Raw genomic sequence first — 13940 nt, 5'->3', positions numbered from 1 at the left:
AAACCATAATCAGGTAATGCAACAGAGAAAAGAGTTTTATATTCCCAATTAAATTTTCAAATAAAATGTTACATAAAGTAAGACTCTCCCTACTTCACAACCCCCTTACTTACCTTTACTCGGGACTGATTTTTTCACTGAGGCCACATTATCTTCAGAGATTGCAAGACGCCTCAAAACATCAGCGAGAGCTGCCTTTAGCACAGTGATTTCATCTTCTTGTTGTTGAACTCGTAATTCAAGAGCTGAGAGGCGATCTTGAACATCCGAAGTACTTGCAGCAGAAATACTATCATCTAAAAAATAAAATATTGAACATTTAAAAGATATTCTGCTTGAAAAAGAATCTCGGGCTGGGGATGTGGCTCAACCGGTAGCGCACTTGCCTGGCATGCGTGCGGCCCGGGTTCGATCCTCAGCACCACATACAAACAAAGATGTTGTATCCGCCGAGAACTAAAAAATAATTATTAAAAATTCTCTCTCTCTCTCTCTCTAAAAAAAAAAAAAAAAAAAAAAGAATCTCTTCTTTCTTCTAAGAAAAACTATACCAAGGTAAGTTTGGCCTTTTTTTGTTTGTTTGATAGCAGGAATTGAATCCAGGGACACTTTTAATGGTGAGCTACATTCCTAGTCCTTTTTATTTTGAAGCAAGAACTTGCCAAGTTACTGAGAGTCTGCCTAAATTGCTATAGCTGGCCTTGAACTTGCAATCTCCTGTCTCAGCTTCCTGGGTTGCTGGGATCAGGTGCATGCCACTGGGCCCAGCTCAAGGTAAATCTTTTTAAAAAGACAATAAAAATTAAAACAAGGACAACTCCAACATGTTTACACAGAATTACTAAATAGATTAACATTTATAAAGATTTTCATAGTATCTTAACTAATTTAAAATAATAATAATAAAAGTTTTTAAATTTGTCAAATAATTAAAATGATGAAAATCTTCCCCAAGGTGTGGTACTGGGGATCAAAGCAGGGCCTCATGCATATAAGGCAGGTACCCTACCACTGAGCTATAACCCTCACCCCAATTTTCCCCTATTTTTACACTATCCCCTTAGTTGGTTTTCTCACCAAAATGTTCTCTAAATATGTCAAAATTTGAGTTTAGAAGCGCGGGGGGGGGGGTGACCTCCAATTCTATTATCATAACATTATGAAGCAGTAAACAATATTCATGTTGAAGATCATATATATCAACAGGCTTCCCAGACACATTTCCATGACAATCTGATACTGAAGGAAAGATGGGTTTTAAATTTAATTCAGATGCCAAGTTCTGATTCTGTATTACAGTGACTTTGGCTCTCTGAGCCTCAATGTCTTCATCTTTAAATGGGATTGCTCTAATGAAGACATTTACATAGTACAAAAGGTATAATTTGAGAGCTTTGACTACATTCACTATACAAGGCAGACAAAATCTATAGTATGCTTAAGAAAAGGACTGGTAAGAACAATTCAGTCTCTCACCTTAGAATTTTTATATGTGATATCTTTCATTTCCATGGTAGTTAAGCTCAATTCTAGTTGATCCATACTGTTAGACCATGATCACTATTATTTCTTCCCAAAATGCTTTTCTATTTTCTGTCTAATAGGAAAAAAAGCAGACTTCCTCTTTTGTGAAGCAACATTTGGGGAGAATGGGGGTGTACAAAGGATTGAATCCAGGTGCTTAACTACCGAGCCACATCCCAGCCCTTTTTAATATTTTATTTAGAGACAGGGTCTCGCTAAGTTGCTAAGTGCTGAGGCTGGCTTTGAACTTTTGAACCTCTTGCCTCAGCCTCCTAAGTTACAGCACTGCGCCTGGCATGAGGCAACCTTTTTTTTTTTTTTTCTGGTTGTATATAAAGTATATTCACACCAATTTGTGTCTTCATTCATGTACTTTGGAGTTCATCACATTCCACCATCATTTCTAACCCCCTGCCCCCTCTCTTCCCCTCCAACCACTCTGTCCTATCTAGAGTTCATTTATTTCTCCCATGCTCCCTCTCCCTACCCCACTATGATTCAGTCTCCTTATTATCAGAGAAAACATATGGCATTTGGTTTTTTGGGATTGGCTAACTTCACTTAGCATTATCTTCTTCAGCTCCATCCATTTACTTGCAAATGCCATGGTTTTATTCTCTTTTTTTTATTGCTTTGCTGAGTAACATTCTATTGTGTATATATGCCACTTTTTTTTATTCATTCATCTACTGAAAGGCATCCAGGTTGGTTCCACAGTTTAGCCATTGTGAATTGTGCTATAGCAGCACAATTTTTAAGGTCCTATTTGGGCTGCCAACTTATGATGCCTCATACCCACTTCTACCACCCCATAAATGAGGCCTTTTTAAGGTTATAATACTAAGTTTTAAGGTTATAATACTAAGTTTTAGTATCAATTCACTACTATCAATTTCAAATTGTTCAATCTAATATTACTAATATTATTTTAGTATCAACTGACTACTATCAGTTTCAAATGGTTCAATCTAATATTACTGTAAGAATAGTTATGAGATATTAAGACAAATGGAGACTTGCTAAATTTTATTCTAAGTATCTAGAAGGTGACAATACAATATTGTATCAGAATTTTGAATTTTAAGTAACTCTTAATTTTAAGTAACACCTTTCGAATTTTAAGTAACTCTTTCTAAAATGGAATTCTATACTTGCTTTTTTCCTAATAGAGGCATATAATTATAACCATTTCTTGATGATTCAGTCTCCATTTAGACTATTAATTACTATGCTGCAAGTACTGTGATAAAATGATGCCCTCGAGGCTATTACATGTCTAATTAAATAAGTGAAAAACTGAATAGTTTCTAGTCTTTCTTTATACCTTTTCTCCTTATCGCTTTGCAGTTAGAATTAACTTGTCCATCTATAACAATGCTCCCTTCCAATTTAATTTCCTATATTATGGAATATTTGGTAACTAACCTTTATATGAAGAGAAAAAAAGTCTGAAAGGAGAACCTTTCTATTTAAAAATTACATATGCATGTATACATGCACATGTATATATACACTTAATTTTATGTGAATGTATACATGCATGTATATGTGAGCATGTGTGTGTATGCGCGAACACACACACATTAATTAAGTAGAAATGTCCTTCTCTTACAAATGAGCTTACTGAAATCTTGAGAATTAATCAAGATTGTGCAGCTAGTAAGATGGAGAGCTGGGATCTAACCCAAGTCTGTCAGATCTAAAATTCAGCTCTTTTTCATTTCAGACTGCATATTACATATTTTGAATACACAAAGACACTCAACTTATTTGGGGCTCATTTTGCCATAGTATAACAAGGACTCTGGTCTCCTGACCAAGTATGGTTATTTCATCTCTTTATTTTCACTGATAAAATAATTTATCATTTACTTTTTGGCTCTTGGATAGATTTCAGATTGATACTGCTATTCCATTATCTTTAGTTAAATGAGGCATTCAAACATACAGGATAGGGTTTCTGGTTATGGTTAAGATTGAGAATCCTCATTCCACTTCTTTCCCTAACTGCAACAAAATACTCTGAAAAGAATGCATTAAACAATTACTTGAGATCTTGAAGAACAAATATTAATAGACATTTAAAAGGGAAATCAAATTTTGAAGAATGATCCATGAGGCAATGAGTTCCCTTGCTTATACATATAGCTTATAAACTTTGAGAATTCTGTACAAAAAAAGCTCCAGATAAAACCCTTTTTTTCTCTGATCACCTTTAACTTTCCCAACCACACAAGTCCCAGCTGTGAAACTGCAACACATGGCAGCAGTGGCATGCCATGGAAGCATGAGGGACTCCCATGTGTGCTCGCTCGCTCGCGCTCTCTCTCTCTCTCTCTCTCTCTCTCTCTCTCACTGCTTTACCTTGAGTTGACAGCAACACAAGGAAGGGGAAAAATCCCAATTTTATAGGAAGATCACAAGGAAAGGGAGTCCATGAGAGCTTGACTGGATGGAGGAGATTACAGAGAGGAAGGAATTATAGAAAGAGATCCTAGGCTCATCCTCCCAGCTACACAAATACAGAAACAACTGGTATCAACACAGTAAAGATTTTTGAGAATTATGGACCAGTGGCCAGGTCCCAGACCGGTATATGCACAGTGCACATGAAAAGCTGACAAGAACAGACCTGGAAAAGTTTTTAAAAACAAAATGACATTGGATCTAGAGTGCATAGAACACAGGTCAGGAACTTCAGTCTGAACAGAGCTGAGTGACTAATGAAACAAAAATCATTAACATTTGTCAGCAGATTTTAATAGGACCCAAAGTCTCACAGTATAATATTCAAAATGTCCAAAAATAATCCAAAATTAACTGACATTCAAAAAACCAGGAACATCTTAAAAAAAAAAAAAACACTCAAGGAAAAAAAACCAAAACATGAAATGACAGATATTGGCATTATCAGAGTCTTTAAAACAATTATCATAACCACGTTACACAAAGGAAGGGGGAACATTCTTGAAATAAATGGAATAAAAGTAACAGAAAAGAAATAAAAATTATTAAAAAAAACTCAAGTGGAAGTTTTATTTTTTATTACTTTATTAGTTTCTGTAATCAAACAATAAGACCTTACATATTTGATACAGTGTAACTCCTATACAAATTAAGTTTAACATTTTTAAACCAATATTGCTATTAATTTCTGTATAATGCCAACTCAAGATGATAAACTGAGATACTTTTTCCAAAGTTGAAACCACAACTAAAACTTCAAATTCAAATACATATATGCCATGACACACAACTAAGTCATTCAGGGTCACTCCAGGTGAAATTTGGGTTGGCACACAAAGACAGAGAAAATACCTTTTTCTTGGGGTTCTTCAGCATTGGCTCCTCTGCTCCAGCTCCCACAAGGGAGGCAGAAAAAAAGAGAGGAGGAGGATGTTCTGAAGCCCCTTTTTATTGAGGGGAAGACACTGGAGAAAGTTCCACCCCAATGAAGGGGGTCAGGTTTCAGGGGGTTGAGTCTAACTCCATGATGTCTTATGGTCAGCAGATTGACTGACATCTTGGAAGGCCACACCTATCACAGGGGATCATAGGCAGAGCGAGCAAAAAGGACACATAACACCACCAGCCCAAACAGAGAGGCAATGTCAGTCCAGTCCACTCATGTACTCATGCTCATAATTCACACACACACAGCCTGTAGCTGGCTTGCCATACATATATGTGTATATATATAAATAAATACATATATAAATTCATACACACACACACATACATACATACATACATATATAAATAAAATGTGTGTGTCAGGGAAAGAAAGACCACAATAGCAACATCTGGTCTCAAAATAAAAAGGACTGATGTCAATGTAGCTCAGTGGTAAAGTGCCCCTGGGCGCAATTCCTATTACAAAAAGAAAGAAAAGACACCCCCCCACACACCAAAAAAAAAAAAAAAAAAAAAAAAAAAACCTGCAAAGTTCTGTTGTGATAACAGGCACCACTGTTTAAAATTAGCCAGCCTCTTATAATTTAAAAACAGCTCTGAAAAAGCACTATCACTACGACATATCATAAAGCAGGTACAAGAGATTTTACATTCATAGAGTTATGATACAGTACTGTCCTTCCTACATCTATACTGCTACAGAATATAATTAAAAAGAAATTATTTGCAGGGCACACTGACATATGCTTGTAATCTTAGCAACTCAAGAGGCTGAGAAAAGAGGATCTCAAGTTCAAGGCCAGCCCCAGCAATTTGGCAAGTCCCTAAACAACTTAGTGAGACCTTGTGTCCAAAAAAAAAAAAAAAAAAAAAAAAAATTTAAAAGGCTGGGGATGTAGCTATGTGGTAAAGCATCCCTGGATTCAATCTCCAGTACCAATAACAACAACAACAAAAGGGCATTATTTGAAACTTGATTCTACTTTTCCAGCAGAGGGCCCAAGGTTAGTATGACACAGCTCTATGTGTGAACTATGAGCATGAATACATAAGTGGAGAATATTTCTTTTTGTTTGTAGCACAGTTCTAAGTACTTATTCTCTTCATGAATATCAACTAAAAACCATTCGTTAAAAGCCAGGAAAAACAAAACCACCGCTGAATTAATACAAAAGTGACCAAATGGTCAAATGGAAATTTTAGAACTGAAAAATAGCAAATTTTTAAAAACTACAGAGGGGCTCAATAACAATGAGAGAAGAAAAAAAAAAAACAGAAAAGAACAGTGACCTTAAAGATAGGCTGACAGAAATTATTCAATTTCAACACAGAGGGTAAAAAAAAGACACAACCTCAGGCCTAACATTTGTGTCACCTGAGACCCAGATGGAGAAGAGAAAAAGATTCATATGTGATAAATAATGGCTCAACTTCCCAAATTGTTAAATTAAAATTTACAAATTCATTTCAATTTAGTATACATTGAAACCCCTATTTCTACCACAAATATAAAATCCAAGTGCAGTAGATTAAAGAACTAAAGACAAACATACAAATTTAAATTTTTTAAAAATTTTTACAAAAGTTATGTTCATACCTACAAGTAAAGAAGTCCCTAATCAAGATACAACAGATCTGCCATTAAAAGACTGATTTGAATACTTTATAAGTCAGAATGCATGCACACTAAAAGACATGAAAGAAAGAAGGAGGGAGGGAAGAAAGAAATCCATGAACAGGGAAAAGATAGTTGTACCACATATATTTGATAAGGGTTAGAATCACAGATAAATAATTCCTACAAATCAATTAAGACAAACAAGCCTACAAAAAAATTAGTAAAAGCCTTGAATAAACACTTCATTGAAAAAGAAACATAAATGGCCAATAGATAAACGAAACGAAGCTCAAAGCACCTAATTAATAATTTTGGAAAGGAACATTACAACCATATAAAATTGGTTAAAGCACCATACTACTTTTCTTTTTAAATTTTTAATTTTCAGAGAGGGTCTTGCCCAGCAACAATAGTTATTTCTGATAGTGTAGGGCAAGTGAAAAGATAGAAAGGTGTCCACAAATAATGGTATATCTATAATTCAAACAAAGATCACATTATACTTTTGAGGAGAGTAAAAGAAGTTGTGTGATGTTTCTCTTATGCAGAGATGGATGGGGAATGTGGTAACTAGATGGCATGAGTGATTAACACTGGTTTTTAAGAACAACAGAATCATTTTTGCAAATTATATTCCGAAACAGACAAAAATCAAGTTGTACTTCCAAGGAATCCTAGGATTTTGTGACACAGAAACAACTAAACCAAATAGTCTTTAGGATACTTTTGTCTAGTAATATGAACCTAAGGTTAGTTGTTACTATGAAGAAAAACAAACAATAGTCCTTCATTTCAAAAAGATACATGAGATAAAACATCATTCTAAGAACAAATATTAAAAATTGTTTAAATGGTCTGATCTGTTCTCCTTAAAGTACTAGTTGAGACACTGGGCAGTTGTTATTGGATAGAATGGTAACAGGCGATTAGATTAGAATATTAGAGAAGTTGTATAAATGAAAAAACATGAGAAACCAGTAACAATAAAATGCACTCTTCATAATTTTAAAACTGGTACTGGCCTTCAGAACTGGTACTGGCCTTCCCATAAATAGGCAACCGATCAAGTAAATGGCTACACAATGGAATACTAATATTTTTAAAAATACTAGCTCTTAAAAATGGGCTGGGGTTGTAGCTCAGTGGTGGAGTGCTTGCCTAGGAGAGGTGAGGCCCTGGGTTCGATCTTCAGCACCACATAAAAACAAATAAACAATAAATAAATAAAATAAAGGTTAAATTCTTGTAAGAAAAAAAAGGATGGCATATATTTATAATTATAAATAAGTAAGTTTAGCAGGAATGACAACATACTATGGAGAAAAAAGTTGCAGGACAACATTTATACTCCAGTGTTATCTGAGCAGAACTAGACAAACACACATGCACAAATACATTGAAAGATTGGGAGCAAGCCTCTTGAGAATTTTCTATCAAAAAAGTCTTTATAAACAATTTTTTTTCAAGTAAAAAAGCAACAAAGCAAAAATTAAGCCACAATATAAATCTATTTAATATACCTAAGTTTTTAATGCATGTTTGGTCAACTTAGAGATTTTTATGCATAGTCAATGAGAACATTTCTGTAAAAATATTATTTTCAGGATAATAAAAAAGAATATTCTCGGGCTAATGAAAGGCACAAAAATTTAAAGACTGTTTCTCCCAAAAGAAAAAAGAAAAAAAAAAGCCTACAACTGATTTGTCACATTAGTGAATTCAAGAAGGCATTTAGCAACTTAAACTTGTTATTGCTTTGTTCTTGGCTGAAATCAATCATCTTCAAATACTGCTGCAAAGATAGAAATATCAAAGAACTATATTAAAAAGTCAATGCACTGTGTATACTACAACTGCTAACATTTATTTATGGAAACAAACTGTAAGAAAATGTATTTTTACACAATAGAACATATGGAAATAAATTTATACAGGAATTAATGACTTCTATTCATCTTGATAAACTACTTTCAAAGTAAAAATTTCTCTCAAAAGAGCTTTTACTAAATAAGGTATTTCAACTGTTGAAGCATTTTTCTTTATTAAACAACAGTATGAATTATCTCCAGCTAGTAATATGATTATATGAAAATAAGACTAATTTCTGGCTTCAACAAAAACACAAATACTGTTGTAGACTATTTTTCTTTGTAAGGTATTCTTACTAAAAATTCATCTAGCATAAACTAGAAAAAAATGTTAAATAACAGAAAACAAACAAAAAATCATATTGCTACTATTATTTTGAGCCATGACAACTAGGTCTTAAAAAAAAAAAAAGAATTTACTTCATTTTGTCACCAGAATTCATTCATAATTAAAATGGTCTTTTTTCAAAGCCTCATTTTATCACAGAACTTAAAAAGAGTTATTCTGTAATTCTGTTTTTGATAAAGTTCTTTGGGTTAAACTTCATAGAAGCACAAATTGCCCGTTCTGATTTACTATTTTTTAAGAGAAGTGCTTCTATATGACTTTCCATTAAAAGTTACCAGAGTAATTTTTCCTTTTAAGAATAGTATATAACAACCATCTTTCTGGAGGAGAGAGTAAGTTGAGCGAAGTTCACTCTGCCCTCTTAATAGGTATGTAATTGTTTATAAAGTGAGTATTGTTTTAAGTACTCTATAAAAGAGTACAGGCAAATATTTATGCCATTACTGGCGCTTAAAGGGGCAGAGGGAAGAAAGTGCTCTAGATTTAATTACCAGCCATTAGATTTTTTTTTTTTTGGGGGGGGGGGAGAACTGACCCAGGGGCAATTTACCACTGAACTAAGTCCCCAGCCATTTCTGTTTTTTATTTTGAGGCAGGGTCTTGCTAAGTTGCTTAAGGCTTTGCTAAGGTACTGAGACTGGCCTTTCACCTTGTGATCCTCCTGCCTTAGCCTCCCCAGTCACTGGAATTATAGGCATGTACCATGGTGGCGCACAGCTTCATCAGACTTGTTTTGTCATGAGTGGTAAAGTTTGTGAGGAGATCTGAATTCTCAGGAAAGAAGAGAAACATTACCAGTGCAGAAGTTCGTAAATGTGCAGGAACCACACACTGAAGCAAGACAAGGCAAACTGCCTTCCATTTTGGCCACCTATGTTATAAGCAATATAAACCAGTTCTATGTTTCCTCCTGCTGCCTTCCCAGATAGTTTCAAAGGAAATCCCAGCTCTCTAAATATCACAACATACTTTACATTCTGAGGAAATCCTCTAAGTCCAGATGGCCTACCACAAAGAACTTCTTTGTTGGCACAAATAAAACTTCTTAAAACAGTGCTTCTCCTGTCCCTTTGGTCTCAAAAGAAAAGTTTTCTATTTCTTAAAAAAAAAAAAAAAAAAAAAAAATGATAGAGAGGGAGCAAACAGAGTACCCAGGCAGAAGGTAGGACACACAAACAAAAAACTTGGGTTGCTTTGGGAATGGATAAATCCCAGGTGGCAGAAACACATAAATTAATGAACTACAAGAATATTCACCACAATAACTTCATTGTCCTTGGGGTACTACACTTTTCTGATCTTTTTAACTGGTTAACAGTAAAGTACCATTGCTTCAAATACAAAACTCAATTTTTTTCTTCTGAAACTGCAACACAAAACAATTTCTATAAATAATAGAGTTTAAAGTCCCCAAAGTGAGTATGCTTTTTTAAGTAAGAAATACAATGTGTGTGGAACTAGAAAGTCATAGTTCCTTTTTTTCTTTTGCACTTATTTTATTTATTTAGGTATCAGGGATTGAACCCAGGTGTGCTTAACCACTGAGCGACAGCCACAGCCACAGCCATTTTTGTTTTTTATTTTGAGACAGGTTCTCACTAAGTTGCTTAGGGCCTTGCTAAATTACTGAGGCTGGCTTTGAATTTGCAATCCTCACACCTAAGCTTAAAGCTGCTGGGATTACAGCTGTGTGCCATTGTGCTCTGACTTTTAAAGCTTTTGCTTTTATTTAAATTAAAATAAAATCTCATGATCTTTAAAGAAACTAAAAAATGATAACATTCATCTTTAAAACCTAAATATTAAGACCATGATTGATTTATTATAATCATTTCACTAAAGAATATAATTAATAATGAAAGTCATATTTCTTAAAACTACTTTTCCAAATTATTTTAAAACACGACAACTGCAGTAGTATCAAGAAGCCTATAATAATAAACAATTCATAAATGGTTAGATATTCTGGTTTTAAACCATTGACCCAAGATTACAAACAATGTCAATGTATGGGGGAATTCAAATTATAAATATTTTCAGTCTGTTTTACAAAACCATGTAAAGCTAGATGACAATAAATGAATGCAACATGAATTTATTCTTTTGTAACCACTTTGAAAGTTAAAGAACAAATTTATAGAAATGTGTCAAAACAAAGCTATCACAGATTTTTCACTTCAATTTGTTGTTTTTAAGGTTTATATTTATACTTAAGAAAAACAAATCTAAGCTAACCAAAAGTAAACAGAAACAACTGAATGCTATAAACATATACTGGCACCCTCCTCAAAACTGTATAATGGATGCAACTTAATCAAATTGAATATAAAGAGCTGTGATCATAATGGTAGCTGTGGTGCACACCTGTAATCCCCACAACTCTGGGGCAAGGAATATCACAACTTTGAGGTCAGCCTAGGGTTTTGCAAGACCCTGTCTCAAAATTTAAAAAAAAAGGAAGGGGGCGTTGCCCAGAGGTGTAGCTCAGTGATAGAGAATCCCAGTGTTCAATCCAAAAAGTAATAGATAAACAGATGAAAGAGAAATGGAGCAAAACAGTTCAGATTAATATTTACAAGAAGTTTTATGGAAAAATGGAAGTCATCAAAAGAGTGTTTTCACAAGTGAGACTAAGAAAGTACTCTTCTTTTAAGTAATACCTGACATAGATTCATCAAAGTATAGGAGTTACTTAAAAGATTAACAGAAGTTAAGTGGGCTATGCTTGAAATATTACAGACTAGGAAGAATTTAAACTCTTGCTATTGACTGGTGAGAACCTGAGAAGAATGCATGTTAACACTTCAATCATCATATTTAAAACTACAGTTTTGTAATTCAGGTGTCCGCTACTCTTCTATAAACTAAACTGGCCCAATTATATGATTACTTACAGCACCCTAAGGTTATAAGAGCAGTTAACAAGTTTTGTAATAGTTCTTTCTACTCGGTACATAACAAAAAGACTTTTCTTACAAATCATGATACATTGTGTTTTTTCTCTACCACCTCCCATGTGTATAGAATACTACTAATTTGTAGATTACAATTTGGGCATTTCTTTCTTCTCAAATCAAAATCTGGTTTCAGACCAGAAAGTGTGTGTTTCCTAGGATCAGCTTAGTTTCTATGCTTGAGAATCATCCTCTCTACTATTAAAATCAAATATCTCGTAGGGTGCAGTGGCACATGCTCATAATCCCAGTGGTTTAGGAGACTGAAGAAGAAAGACAGCAGATTCAAAGCCAGTCTCAGAACCTTGGTGAGGTCCTAAGCAATTTAGCAAGACCACGCCTCAAAATTAAAAATAAGGGGCTAGGATTGTGGTTTAGTGGCAGAGTGCTTGCCTAATATGCATGAGGCACTGGGTTTTATCCTCAGCACCACATAAATGTAAAGATATTGTGTCCACCTAAAACTAAAAAATAAATAAATACTAAAAAATAAGTAAAAAGGGCTGTGGATGTGGTTCAGCGGTTAGTGCCCCTGGGATCAATCCCTGGTACCAAAAGGAAAAAAAAAAAAAACTCAAGTATCTTGTCCAAAAGACCTACTTAGTCATTCAAATATTTGAGTATTTTCAATATAGAAGTTCAAAGATGCTGAGTAGAATCAAAACCAGAAATTTACTCAACAGAAATTTAAAATGACAGGACAGACTTAAGATGTGCTACTCTAAGGGTGGAGAAAAGGGTCCCTTTTCTCCCCACCAAAAGTGTTATAGCTGACGCTCCAATCATAAAGGGTTAATGAGAGAAAAGTATTACAAATTTATTCAATTACTTTTCTTGTAGTTGTAGACGGAAACAATACATTCATTCATTCATTCATTCATTCATTCATTCATTCATTTTGTGGTGCTGTGGATCGAGCCCAGTGCCTCACACGTGCTAGGCAAGTGCTCTAACACTGAGCCACACTCCAGCCCCTCAATTGAAGACCCAAAGACTCAGGAAAAACTGTCCATTTATGCTGAAATTCAATTAAGAATAGACAGCCATGTAGATACTGTGACTGGACAAAAAGGGTATGAGCTACTGTAATAGACTAAAGGAGGGAAACTCAGCAAAGCCTGTCCAGATTCTTCTTGGCCTTTGTGTGGCATTCTTTCCTTCTGGGTATATAGCAGGATCCCTCTGGAATGAGAGTCTTATAATCTATTCTCAGACAAGGTATGTCAAAGAATTTCTTAATGGCCAGCCAGCTCTTACACAGACAGGGAAGGTTATAGTAAAATTTTTAGGCATTATGGCTTGCTTTGGGGAAAAACGATTCTTGTTTCCATGATTCACCTAGGGGTATAGAATGCTGGTTTCTGTGACTCACTCCAAGGGAGAATGAGGGGTGAGAGGAGAGTAGGAGAAGTTGAGAGAGATCTTGGTTCTGCAGCTGCTTATGAGACTCTCCCCACCACAATTTCTTTTAGTTTCAAGTATTTAGCATGCCAAAGTATCATACTTGGGGGTATCATTTTAAGCCCCAATACTACTCAAAATGGAACTGATGGAAAAATGGTCATTGATTGAGAAAATAAAAAGTAGAGTAGGAGACACATGTTTCTATTTGAATAACTAAGTAAAACAGGTAACATTAACTTAGACTAGGAACAAAGGAAAAGAAACAGGGTGGGGAATGAGGGAGTACAGCCTACTGGGTTTGAGGTCGCTGTAACAAAAGTGTAACTAGGTCCTGGGCTCTAGACAGAGGCATGAGGGCTGGGGTTGTGGCTCATTGGTAGAGCACTTGCCTAGCATGCTTGAGGCACTGGTTTCGATCCTCAGCACCACATTAAAATAAAGATATCATATCCTACTACAACTAAACTAAAATAAAAAGATAGAGGCCTAAATTAGAGATTACATTTGGAAATTATAATTAGCATACAACCAATAAATGGAATCATGAGAAATGATGACATTAAGTGAGATGAGAATAAGGTCAAGGTTAACTAGTACAGAAAAATAGAAAACTTGGCAGAAAGGTATTCACAAATTCGGAAAGGAGGGAAAAAATGACAGAGATTACAAAGATACCAAAAGACAAGAAGTGAAAATGGTCTATTTGATTTGGCCACTATTAGGAAACTTCTACCAGAGAAGTTTCAGTGAAGTGATAGGAATGCACTGAATTATGGCTGGAAGGTAAAAGCAGAATTTAAGGAATTTGA

The 13940-nt window shown here is 34.8% G+C and overlaps 1 protein-coding gene across 1 annotated transcript in view; it reads right to left on the bottom strand.

Moving 5' to 3' along the window:
- The window catches only part of Eml4 (EMAP like 4), a 137616-nt gene that overhangs the window by 75048 nt on the left and 48628 nt on the right, over nt 1-13940 (bottom strand). The window contains exon 2 of the mRNA XM_026411004.2: nt 114-296. Coding sequence (XP_026266789.1) covers nt 114-296 — 183 coding nt within the window. The remainder of the gene's footprint in view (nt 1-113; nt 297-13940) is intronic.

Source organism: Urocitellus parryii, chromosome 12 (genome assembly GCF_045843805.1).
Source record: "Urocitellus parryii isolate mUroPar1 chromosome 12, mUroPar1.hap1, whole genome shotgun sequence".
Taxonomy (NCBI): Eukaryota; Metazoa; Chordata; class Mammalia; order Rodentia; family Sciuridae; genus Urocitellus; species Urocitellus parryii.
The sequence above is the reverse complement of the archived record's forward strand: the minus strand, read 5'-3'. Positions and strand labels throughout refer to the sequence as shown.